General features: G+C 36.8%; 1 protein-coding gene across 1 annotated transcript; it reads left to right on the forward strand.

Moving 5' to 3' along the window:
• Positions 1 to 486: 486 nt before the first annotated feature.
• On the forward strand, positions 487 to 6,117 carry LOC103038210 (uncharacterized). The gene is made up of 7 exons (XM_007239946.4): positions 487 to 687; positions 815 to 913; positions 1,164 to 1,223; positions 2,356 to 2,461; positions 2,774 to 3,018; positions 4,060 to 4,246; positions 5,177 to 6,117. The coding sequence occupies exons 1-7, from the start codon at positions 604 to 606 to the stop codon at positions 5,308 to 5,310; spliced, it is 915 nt and encodes a 304-aa protein (XP_007240008.1). The 5' UTR covers positions 487 to 603; the 3' UTR covers positions 5,311 to 6,117.
• Positions 6,118 to 13,423: the final 7,306 nt, after the last annotated feature.

Below are 13,423 nucleotides of genomic sequence, written 5' to 3' on the forward strand. Positions count from 1 at the left end.
AAATCAGACGGCAAAGGCAGTCAATAATGTGAGGGGTATAATTTGTGTATAAGACGCGCCTAAAATATACACCAAGCTTTTTTAATAGTAAAATATTAATGCAATTAATAGCAATGATATTATTATATTTTTTTATTGATTTTGTGAAAATAACAAAAGATTAATGTGGGACAATGGGACACACTAAATATAAATGTACCCCAAGTCTAAACTGATCTAATATAATATATCTAATAATAATATATAAATAAAAAAAACATGTCAAGATACTAAACTCTCTAATGACCCCTAACTTATAAAAAAAAAAACGTTATATATATATATATATATATATATATATATATATATATATATATATATATATATATATATATATATATATGTGTGTGTGTATAAAATATATTTTTATAACGGCTTGTCAAGGTTTTAATTGAATGTCTTCATTAGAGATGTATATGATGCCGCATTAGGCTGATGTGCTGCTGATCAGCTGCTGCTGCTGCTGCTCTCTCATGTGAAGGGCTGTTAGCTGAGCCGCGCCATGATGAGCATAATAAAGCCCAGAGCAGCTCTTCAGCGGGGGAGACGGATCATGGACGGAAGATGAGAAGAAAGACAGCGGCCAAACGCCTCCTGAACAACGAGCATGAGGGAGAACCGGAGCAGGCGCAGTGTGAGGCTATTGAGGTGAGTTGTGTCCCACTGCTGAGTGTTTAAAGGATGTAAATATTAGCCTTTTGACGCCGCGTGTTGAGGGCAGCTAGCCTCACGCGGACGTGCTACTCTGTAGCTAATTACACTGAGTCTTCTCCAGCATAGACCGTCGAAGATGAGGAAACAGCTGCACCCTCTGGAAGACCTGAGGCAGAAGCTAACACCATGTGATGGTGGTCCTCTGAAGCTCATCTCGAGGGTCTGTCTGCTTTTCCTGTCTCTTTACAACCCCCCCACTGAAATGAACTCTCTGGTGGTCCACTCCCTGCCCCACACTGCCATGGTGGGCGTATTCAGTTGTAAAGGGGATTTAATGCACTCTTTATTAAAGCTGCCCCCTCTGTATTAAATTATTGTTGATGTGATGTAATGCGATGTAAGTGTGTGTAATATAACACTGAGCCTTGTAAGGGTGTCAGTGTGATGTTGGTATTACTCTCTTTGGACAGACTTTTGAAGTTGAGAGCACAGCAGGACTGGCCATTGCAGATGGAGATATCACCATGGAGGTAACTTCAGTTCCTCAAGTATTAAAGTTCTGTACTGTAACTAAACTTGTCCAGAATTGGAACTTAAAATTTTATCTGATGCTCCCAACGGGCTTACAGAGCTAGAGATAGTGTAGGGCATAGTGTTTTCCATGCAAATGGTTCACTATTTGTTACACCATTAACAAGCTCAAAGTATCTCCACACTTCATTAGTGGAAATATAAAATGAGGCACTGAGAATTGTGAAAGTGCACAGGTAGTTTATAAAAAAAAAAACACTGTTTAAACACAAGTATATCTTCAGCCATAAAAACTTGCAAGACAAGGGTCCCTAAAAAAACACCCTATTACTATTTAACCCAGCCCAGCATCTTTTCCATTAGCTTATTTAAATACATTTATTTAAAAAAAATTCTGTTGTCTCCTTGTGAGTCTGTCCTCTTTGGCTGTTCCCCCACTTATCAGTGTTTAGTAGTTCCACGGTTTGTTGGTCACAATGAGGCATCATAATCAGTTAAGGTAGTACCCTGGGCGCTGCCATCCTTACCTTAAGTCACGATAAGTCGACTTTTTAAATTTTAAATGTCAGGGCCCTCAGGATAAGCAACATGTCTACATTTTAAAGGAGTACTGATCAGAGAGAAAAGTGAGTAGTAATACAAATAAAAGTAATAAAAAAGTAAGTTGGTACTTACTATTATTTCTTATATCTTTTTTATGTGTTATATAAACCTATATATTTTTTTTAACTTTTACTAGTTTTACTAATGTTATTGTCTATTGAGTTATGGCATTTCAGAATGTCTAAGGCAACCTTTAAAAAGCTCTGTGTCATGATTGGGCATGTAGTACGCTTTTCAAAGTCCTCAAAAACTTGGCGGGTGGAAGATTTGCTTATGTCTCAGGCACTTATATATTCATAATAATTGTATCTAACATTCTTTTTAGAATGTAGAAGTTTAATTGTTTCCTATCAGCATTTCTGTAAACAATTGTAATTTTGTAAATTTCTTCAATACAGCATATTAACGGGCATAATGAAGTTTCAGATGATTTACTATAATTTAAAATATAACAGTTGTAATTTTACCTACATTTTAAGTGAATGTGTGTGTGTTTTTTTATGCTATCCGTGCCTATTGTTGTTCTAGGTGTTGGGAAATCTCCAAACTTGCTCAAGGTCAGAACTTATCGCCATGGTGTTGAGCATGCAGAGGGAGACGGACAGCCTTAGGGAGCAAATCAAGACTCTTACAGGTCTATATTTCATTTCTGTTTATGTCTGTACATTGGAAAAATCTTACTTAATTAACTCTCTGTCTTAAATGAACTGTATGCCAATGAAACTAGATTTTGTATTCTAAATGACATGTATTTGAAGTAATTTTAAACCGTTTCTTTTTACATTGACCATCAACTTAAAACTATATTTTCACAGAATGCAACAGAATGTTCCCCAACATGCTAAATTTCATGAACGTCTTCTGAATGTCAGAATATGCAGGTCAGACTTATAAAAACAAGTGATTCTAACTAAAATAAGCAGTTGTGGTGTTTTTTTCTGTACAGCTTGTGGAAGGTTGGCACAGAATCTTGAGGAGTTGGTCTCAAAGACCGAAGGGTGGTTGAACTGTTGCAGTATAGAAAGGACTCCCAGTATCCCGAAGGCTCATGAAGGGAACTCTGCACCCAGTCCGGTCTCTGCTCCGGTTGTCCGAAACAACCACAGGATAGAGCAGCAGGTCTCCACCCAGCAGGATGGTCACGAAACGGACGAGAAAACACCAAGGAGTGAAACACCCCATTTCCAAGAGGTAGCCTGGCACAGTTGTATTTAAAATAGTGATGAAACTGCATAAATACTTTTTTTGAATGCATATTTCTAGAAGTGCAGAGCTTGCTGAATCAGGTTTCAGATCAAAAGCTGGAACCACTCCACTCCACTTCACTGCACTGCTGATGCTTCTAAAGCACTTCTGTTAAAGTGAAGTTACCTTTAACACAGGCATGCATGGCAAGCACAGTCACGTGCACAATGAGTGCTCTTACTGTCACACATGAATGAAGACTGGGCCGTTCTTAGAACATAGTGCATGACTGAGCTTGAAGAACATACCTGTGCAAAAGCTCAGTTAAGGACATGCAAACTCACATTAGACTCTGAATTCAAGAAATAGAATTTGAGTGAGTTTGAATTTAAGGCCTAGTTGTGTGTGTGCAGGGGGATGAGATATTCTATTTCAAAAGTAGTGCAGGAATTTACCATTTCTTGATCCAGATTGTCACATTTGTACAACAAATATGGCATAGAAGCATTACAACCCACATTGGACAGCAGACTGGGTGGTAATGATTGTGACTGGCAGTGTCTGGCTATAATTCTCCAAATGAACAGACAAAAAGTCATGGGATATGTTTCTAATTGCTGTCCAATGCCATTTGTGAAGATAATTTAACATATCGGAACATGTAGGGACCTCAGTAGTCTAGCATTTTAAATTGGGAACTGATTCAACACAGACACTTTAATGGCCTGTTATGTATAAATCCAGTATTTGTTTGTGGTTTCTACGTTGAATGGGATTTTTACTAAGATTCAGTACCTATCGTCTAACCTTGTTACAACTGCTATGAAATAACCCTTTTGTAGGTAAAGCACTGATTGATCAGATAAGGTCCACTGTAACTTAAGAGGCCTGGTCTCTCAATGTACGTCACAATATCTAACTTAGCTGTAAAAAATCTAAAAGTTTGTTTTCTGTGTTGTCCAGAGAAAACAAAATAAATTAAAGCATGTCTCCTGAAGTGGATGATTTGAAGGTGAACTGACATCCCTCCTCAACACTGCCTTTCAGATTATCCCAGCGGAGTTGCTTGAGCGCTGCAACACAGGCACCACGGCCCAGAAGCTGACCAATGAGCTGCTGCGTGGCCTGTATGACCGAGACTGCCTCGCTTCACACTCTATCTCCGGTGTCGTTAACAGCAAGAGAGGACAACCCAAGCCTGCACTGCCTGCCCACGAGATTCAGGCCATCCTGAGTATGTTCACTGAAGAAATCCTACTATAGATTAAGTGATGAATTAAAAATATATACAGATATATTCGGACAGAAAAAAATTCTATACTGTTTAAACATAATCAGATTTTTCCCAGAATTGCTTTTATCAAATCAATACTTATGAAGCATGCTAAAAAAAATTTGATGAATCCGTGTGATGAGAATAATCATTGTGTCTTAAAAGTTTGAACATGCCCTATCTCATTTAATGGTTTCCAAATTGTAGATTAAAAGTAAAGACATTTAAAACTATGAAGGAACAAGTGTGGTAATATCTAGTGTATAAAAAAGTGATGAACCATCCATAAATTGTTCTTCTAAGTAGCCACGTTTGCTTTGATGGTAGCTCTACCCAGTCGGCTTCATGAGGTAGAAACTTGATTGTTTCTGAAAAGTGTTAAAGAAGTTCCCGCAGTGATCCTGCATACATTACTATGGACATAATTTATTTTATTATTATAAAATCTTTTGTTGCACATAACACTATTTGAGAGCTGTTGTCCCCAGTGGAAGAATAATTTTGCCCCACCCACTGCACTGGAAAAACAGTAGTACTAGAGCCATTAAGGCAAAGTAACAGCTATTGTTTTTACTAATTTAAATATCACACACAGGCTTCAAATGCAGTGTAAAGAAAAATTCATATTTTAGTTAATTGGATTTATTTGTTTTATAGGTTTTATAGCAGCATATATATATATATATATATATATAATCTCCCATCACTGGAGATAATTCAGGTCTGAAAGGGTCCAACACCATCTCAATTGGGTTTAATTCTGAATTTAGGCCAAACACTTTTTGTTTACTATTTAATTCCATATGTGTTCCTCATAGTGTTAAGGTCTTCAATATTAATATATAATGTAAAAAAAGTTTGGTAAGATTTCACATTTTCTATTTTTAACAGAAGCAGTACAGCACTACTTCCCTGGAAAGACAGACTCTGAGATTAAGGGCTACATCAGACAGAAGCTTCAGAATGAAGCCAAAAGGCTAAAGAAGAAGCCAAATCCCTCTGAGGAGTCATTTCTTGGGCCTTAAGACTGAGTTGGTACAGATGACAGTAAGATCACTGACACCAGAGCTCGCCTTTCACTAATGAATGAATGAATAAATTAATGAAAATTGCCTTTTCCTTGCTGTATTTTCTGGTAATACTGTGAGAGCTGTTGGTCCAGTTTCTTGTGGTGTGAATAGACATTTGTATTATTTTATATTATATATATAATATATAATCGACCAAACAAAACTGTGAACTAGTACTGAATTGATGTACTGAGAAGTGTTGAGCTTAGTTTTGATAGGGGGCTAGACTTTTAGCCCAGTTAGTCCAGGTTGTTGTAGCATTATTGGAAGCTGTGCATTGATTTTTCGTAGAAAATAAACATTAATAGCTATACATTAATAAGTCTATTTTGTCAATGAGAAAGCTGTGCAGTCCTGTATAAGAAAGGACACAATATATTATGTGTTTGTCACGTTACCACATATAATGACATAAGAGGGCAGTTGCCCAGACAGTGATTGAAGCCCGGTCTTAGACTACTTAGAATTTTGAATAGGGATTTTTCAATTGACAGTGAAATAAAGTATATGACGGCTTGATCCCTGTCTGGGGAAACTGATCCAAGTAGTCTGTGGAATGTGAACATTGTAACATGTAAACACATTGATTTCTGGCTGGTATGATCATGTTACCTATTTCATTGAATTCTAACACGGTGTGAGTTTAAATTGCTGTTGAAATATCTGTGGATCAGAAATGTCTCATCTATTTGTAACATATGAACCAAGCTATACTTTAAGACTGTGATTGTGCAATAAATAGCATTTTTTTTTCAATAAAAAATAAAATGTTTGCCTGGATTTGTTCTGTTAGTTTGTACCCAGAATTGCTAAAGGCATGCAATGAATTATGTTCATGGCTGTCTTAAATGATACAACTCTGAAATATAATTAAGAGGAAGATGGATGATCACAAGCCATCAAACCAAACTGAACTGCTTGAATTTTTGCACCAGGAGTGAAGGCATAAAGTTATCCAAAAGCAGTGTGTAAGACTGGTGGAGAAGAACATGCCAAGATGCATGAAAACTGTGATTAAAAAAAACAGGGTTATTCCACCAAATATTGATTTCTGAAATCTTAAAACGTTATAAATATGAATTTGTTTTCTTTGCATTAGGTCTGAGGTCTGAAAGTTCTGCATCTTTTTTATTTCAGCTGTTTCTTATTTTCTGCAAGAAAAATGCTCTAAATGACAATATTCTTATTTGGAATTTGGGAGTTTATAGAGTAAAACTACAATGTTCATTTTACTCAAACATATATCAATAAATAGCAAAATTCTTAATTTTCTTCCGAGCTGTATATACACTATTTAATTGCAGATATTTCTACTGTATACAGTACTTTACAGTTTACACGTTCATACCAAATGCCATGAGATTATGATTGTGTGACTTAATTATTACTTGTTACCTCAGGCTATAGCTTGAAAAATCCACACACTTATATTATATTAAGTTATGAGGAGTTATCGACATGAACATCCTGCAGGACAGTGCTGCATTCTTTAGCGTACATTGGATATGGGAAAAGTCATGGGATTCAACACTAATTCTGAGTACCAAAAAGTTATCATGTTTTTGTTAAAGTAACTGTCTCTTCTGTCCAGGGAAGTTTTTTTTTTTTTTTTTACTAAATGTTGGATCCATTTGCATTGCTGTGAGTTTGATTGCATTCAATGGCTGGAGTATTAGTGAGGTCAGGCTATTGCCTGTACTCCACTTTATCTCGTTTCCTACTCCTCAAATCATCTCAGAAATACTGGATGGAGAACAGTTCTCCTGGTCCACAGCTCAGTGCTTGGAGTCTTTATACCCATCTAGCCCACACCTGGCATTAAGCATTTTGCAGCTAGGTGTGTATGTTTATCTTCACCAGAGAGTCCTATCCTGTTCACAATACTTCTCTACAGGGACTGTAAATATTTGCACATCTGTGTCAGCAATGAACTTGAATGCATTTATTAGTAGGGGTATTCCCTTCCCATTCAGAAATACAGTGTTACATCTAGTAATGATATGCAAAATTTAGAAAAAGCACCTACGACAGGTTTTTATCATTTAGGGTTTTTTTAACTGTTTAATGCAAAAGTGTAAAATAAATGTAAACTTCACATAGAGAAAGATATAAATGAATATATATATATATATTTTTTATGAAAAGAGAGTAAATAAAAAAAAAAGCTAGAAATTTTCAACCTATTTCTCAAAAATCAGAGAAATTGTTAATATATAGTTATTCATTGAAAATGCTCAATTGTAAAACTACAGCAATGTTGGGCTTTATTACATTTTTTTTTATAATGTATTTTTCGTAATGGATTGGGTGATTGATATTAGATATTTGTGTACAATTTATGTATATCAGCTACATATGCTTTTCCTCTGATGATAATGATGGTTCTTAAAAGCATTACAATTAGGTTTTAAGAGTGAAACCTTACAGGTGAGGTTAGGTGTAGCTGTTAGGCCAGGATTAAGGTTACGGTTTAAATTTAGAGTCTTAAAATGTATCTAAAGAGAAAAAAATGAATAACTAAATGTAGCTGCTGTTGACTCTCAGATCTCAGTTCCCTCAGTACCAGGCTTCAGATATTCAGGAAGCCTTTGGGTCCAGAGCTGCTGAGGCTGCTGAGATTGTGGTGAGTAACTCATCCTTCTAGCAGCCAGCTGTGTCGTCTCCTCCCCTCCCCCTCTACTAAAATCCGAAGAAAAAAATGGTGGAAGACCGGGGGACAAAGGACGGCGTGGGAACCGCATATGGTACATAATCAATAGGCCTTATCACACACACACACCAGCTCTCTGACATACGAGCAACGGGCCAGGCCATTATCAGTGATACATGAACCTAATCCATTTAAGTGTCAATGATACAACAGATCGGAGCTCAGAAAAACTGCGGTTTCGCTACTGGAACCATATCTTCTCTGATTCAGCCATCTTGCACACCCCCCTTCAATTTCCGAAAGGAGATGCGCTAACAGGAAATCAATGGCCTTCTTTTGTAGCTACACTTTTGGACATCCTTATTGTGTTGTTTTCTTATCTGCATTGTGGTTAGCGTGAACCGGTTTGGATATATTGTACTGTTTACCTTTTTTATCTAGTTTGGATGATTTCTGAGTTTAAATTCGCATTAGTTAGCAGATAAAAATTAAACTCAGGTGGCACATGACCGACCTTAAACATTAAGATGTGGTTGAAATAATGTTACTTGTAGTTTAAGTGTAGTTTAAACTCCTTTTTTTGTCCATGTTGATATTTTAGTCATTGTAAATCTCATAAATATGGTTATGGTTAATATATTATTATCACAAGACCACTTTAAATACCTTAATATATGTGTTAAAAAATAGAAAGCACAAACAAAGTAGAAAGTAAAGTTGGTTAAGCTATTCAGTTCAAATGAATTATTAAGCATTCTATACATTAATGTAATCTACAGTTTATTTAATGTTAAAAAGCGAGACTTTGAAACAATGACACAATATCAATGTTCAATAATCTTTAAAAAATTAAACCCTGAATAAACATTGAAAGCAGGAAGCAGAAAATATGCTGGAGTTGGTCATGCTAAATGCTAAACTATTAACAAAAATAAATGAAATACTATATTAATATAACACAGACAAATTTACTGTGTATAATATATCAACAAACTACTAGATTATTATTTCCATTATTGAATTTTAACAGATTAACAGAATTTCTTGATTAGATGAACTATTAGTTAAAAGTGATTGATAAATTAAAATACAAAAACAATGCTGTTGGTAACTTAGCAGTAAAATAAGTTTTTACTAAATTGAGAAATCAGAATTTCAAAATTTTGTAAACTCTTGTAATTTTGTGTCAGCGTTGGTTTATATAGTTGCTAGATATTTTGTGCACACTGTAAAATGTACAGTAACTTTCTGGCAGCAGTTAGCTAATAAGCTGCTGTTATACAATTTATAGTCCATTATACTGTCCATTTTCATCACAGTAGCTATAAAATACTGTAATTTAATGAAAATTGGGGGAAATTAGAGCATTCGTTTGCTGATAAAAATGACAAAATGTGCATTACCTGGTAATGCTAATGTTGCTAACAGTGACAAAAACAGAAGAGCTAGCAGTTAGCCTCTTAGCATTTTAAAAATGGCATTTTTCTGAGTGTTCTAAGTACTACTTTCAATGCATTTTCCCTGTTATCAACATTAGCATTTACTCTAATCTAGTTTAATCCTTTAAATCTGAAATACTATTTTTGATAGGGACTTTTTTGGTAAGGTGTTTTTTGTAGGGCTATGTATTGGCATAGCAAACAACATATCATTATATGCATAAACTTGGCATTTACTGTTTACTTAATCAGATCAAAATCAAATCTTTGAATGTAAACCCTTTATTAAATTTAGTATTTCTAACATAATTTTGCGATGCTTTGAAATATAATCAGTATTTTCTTACACCCCAGTTTTTCTTCTCTGGAAATATTTTTTGTGTTTTTTTTTGTTGTTTTTTTTTATGAAAAATGACCTCCTCAGCCCACTACGAAAATGTAGCTGGAGAACCTGCTGGAGATGTTTGACTCAATAGACTTCCTTTCAGACCCCTCACGCTCCTCTAATGGGGCCAACACAAACAGACGAGGGCCCTCAGCAGGGCTCCAAATGAACCTGGTCAAGAGCAGGGGAAAGAAAACAGAAATTAAACGTTCACAGAACGCTGGCGCAACACCTCCTCCCAGAGAGCCATACGATTCCCGCCGAGCTGTAATATGTCATCCAAGCAGCAGCTCCGGCGAAGGACATATCCCACAATGCCCTGCTAGGTGGGGTGCCATGGTACCCGTTGTGGTGCACTTGCATGCCTCCATATGCCACGTTAACTTTCCATTTTTCTTTTTCTTCCTGTCAGGAGCAGGGCAAATATTATGAGGGAAAAATCCTCGCAGGAGAGACCTGTCTACACTGTTAAACACCACTGTCTGTTTATACAAAAAGGACTTTAAGCTAATATATATTTTTTGTGTAAATAAATTTTTATAATTTACAATTTAATCTACAGTTTAAAGCAAAATTAATAATGAAGCATTTATTTTAATAACAGTGCTGATTTAACGTTTGCAAATTTGCTGTGCATAGTAAATGTAAACATTCAAAGAATCTACATGTTTAACAGAATTTCTTGATTTATTACAGATGAGCTGCAAGTCAGAAATCATTGGTAAATTTCTAAATATGTCTAAATATGTCTTAATTCTTAAACATATCTGTTTAAATTCTACCTTCTCACAGCTGCTATTATTCTATATGTACTTACAACTACATCAACCATTGGTTATTTAAACCATTGGTTTATTTTATTAATATATGTATTATAAAATAATAAAAGTGGTGGTAGTGGTGTTAGTCAATAAATAAATGTATATATATATAAATATATATATATAAATCATGCAACTGTATTAATGTACACTGATATATATATATATATATATATATATATATATATATATATATATATATATATATATATATATCAGTGTACATTAATACAGTTGCATGATTTTAGTGAAATACACACTACCATGATTCAACAATTTAGGCCTAATTGAAACCCCTATCCCTCAAAGAACACATTCTAACCACCAGAAATATGGTCCTCAGTGTTATTGTAAAAAATTAATACATTTTGCTGCTGGTGCTAACAAAAGTATGATGTCGTTTGCTAGTAAGAGTAAGTAGAATGAACTTTATGTTTCAAGTGTGTAGCTTACAAGCTAACATGCTAGCTGCTCTATGTATACATGCTTAGATCATAGCCTAGCTTCTTCTTCTTAGCCTTAGAAAATAAGAGTCCTCAGTAGTATGAGCTCTGAGTTTAGGATTAAGCTTTTGAGCTTTTTACTTCCTCTAACGGATCAGAAACGACGAGAAGCGAAGAGAGGAAAAAAGAGAGAGGAGAGAAAATAGACCAAAAAAGAATAAAGAAAAGACAGAGGACAGGAAATAAAGGGAAAAAGTGATGAGAAAAGAAAGTTATCCGTCTAAAAGAAAGAAAAACGCAGACACACATAGAGGTGGAGGTGGCCGTTGGCTTAGATAGAGTGAGAGAGATCAACAGAGGAGAGAGATAAAGAAAGAGAAAGTTAGGATAAGAGAGAGAATGAAAAAGTGAAAAGAGTGAGAGAGCATCTGTGGAAGAGAAATGAGAAAGAATATGACAGAGAGTGGTGGAGGTGACCGTTGGTCATCATCAAACATGGCAATGCCTGTTCAACATAGAGGAAACAGAGGAGAGAGAGATAAAGAAAGAGAGAGAGAGATAACTGAAAAGAGAGTGAAGACAGACATACACAAAGCGTGGTGGAAGTGACCGTTTGCAAAGGGAGAGACCAAGCAAAGGAAAGAGAGAGATAAAAGAAAAGAGAGAGGGTAAAAAAGTGAGAGCGAGAGAGAGAGAGAAAAGGAGCATCATATCTGTCCAGGAGAAAGAATGATACAGACATACACAGAGAAGGGTGGAGGTGACTGTTGGCAGAAAGAGAGAGAGTGACAGAGATGAAAGAAAAAGTGAGAGCGAAAGAGAGAGAGAGAGAGTATCAGTCCGGAAGAAAGGAGAAAGAATGAGACAGACATACACAGACAGTGGTGGAGGTGACCGTTGGCCATCAACAAACATGGCAGTGCCTGTTCAACATAGAAGAAGCAGAGGAGAGAGAGATAAAGAAAGAGAGAGAGAGAAAGAGAGAGAGAGAGAGGTGGGGGCACAGGTTGTGCTGGCCAGTTGTCAGGGGCAACAGAGGCCTCTGGAGAGGAGAGGGGGGTGCCTGGCCTGGGCTGGCAAGCTGAGCACCTGCCCTACTCTGATCTGCAGGGAATTACCCTGCCCTGAGCAGATGAGGACCCTAAAAATGAGAGAATGAAAGAGAGAGAGAGGGAAAGAGAGAGAGGGAAAGGGAAAGGAAAAGGGGGGCCTATGCAACCAACGTGAGCATCTGTCCAATGAGAGGAGTGGAATTTATTTATTATCTTGGAGGAAGAGGTGGTTCCATGGGGCGGTTTGATTAATGTCCAGCCCTGCATCTTGTCAGTCTGTTTTTGTCCGCTGAAAGGAAAACAAAGCGTGGGGGGCTGAGAGAAAGAGAGAGAGAGGGAGAGAGAGCAAGAGCAAGAGAGAGAGGGAGAGAGAGAGAGAAGGAGAGAGAGCAAGAGAGAGAGAGGGAGGGGGGCTCTCGGTTAATGGCTGCCACTGAGGGTTCTTTTCATGTCGCTTGGGCCTGTCAGCTTTGATTGATAGCTCCGACAATGATTGGACGGACTTCTGGCTACTGCTCACCGAGCACAGGCATCATGGGAGGGAAGGAGAGAGAAAGAGAGAGAGAGAAAGAAAGAGAGAGAGAGACCCAATCAGAATAGGGGAAAGCCCCATTCTATCCAATCAGGGATGCGGACCAAATAGAGCGAGAGCAATAGTGAGAGAGCACAGTGAGAGAGTAAAGTGAGAAAGAGAGAGAGAGAGAGAGAGAGAGAGAGAGCCCCGCCCATTCACAGGCCAGAAAATGGAGAGAGACAGAATGAGTGAAAGAGGCGGAGATTAAGATGAAGTCTGTCTCATTTCACTCAATTATATATATTTGGATATAACGTTCTGTCAGTGGCACCGCACCATTCAAACACAATGTCATCCTTTCAAGCATGTGGTCTGCATAGGCCGACAATACTGTCAGCCTGCACTGATACAGAGACTCAGCTTTTATGGAGTTTGAGTCATTCAGGGTCTATTTGACTCAGCCTTACCCACCAAACAAGCTCGATCTGTTCACAATCCACTCTTTGTACCATTTATTCTGATACAACTACTGTCCCCATTACATCCTCTCAACATCAGCATGCACAACACGGTTATATTTGAGGTGTAAAAGAACCATAGTCCATATCGCTCTTTATGTACAGTGTAAATCTGTAAAGAAAAAGCTTTACAAAAGCTTTACAAAAGGAGGAAAAATCCAGGTCATTTCGGAGTGCTTTATTGGTCCATTCATCATGATTTAAAAAAAAATGATGTAACATTTTGACACAACTGCAAGATTCTTA

Source organism: Astyanax mexicanus, chromosome 19 (genome assembly GCF_023375975.1).
Source record: "Astyanax mexicanus isolate ESR-SI-001 chromosome 19, AstMex3_surface, whole genome shotgun sequence".
Taxonomy (NCBI): Eukaryota; Metazoa; Chordata; class Actinopteri; order Characiformes; family Acestrorhamphidae; genus Astyanax; species Astyanax mexicanus.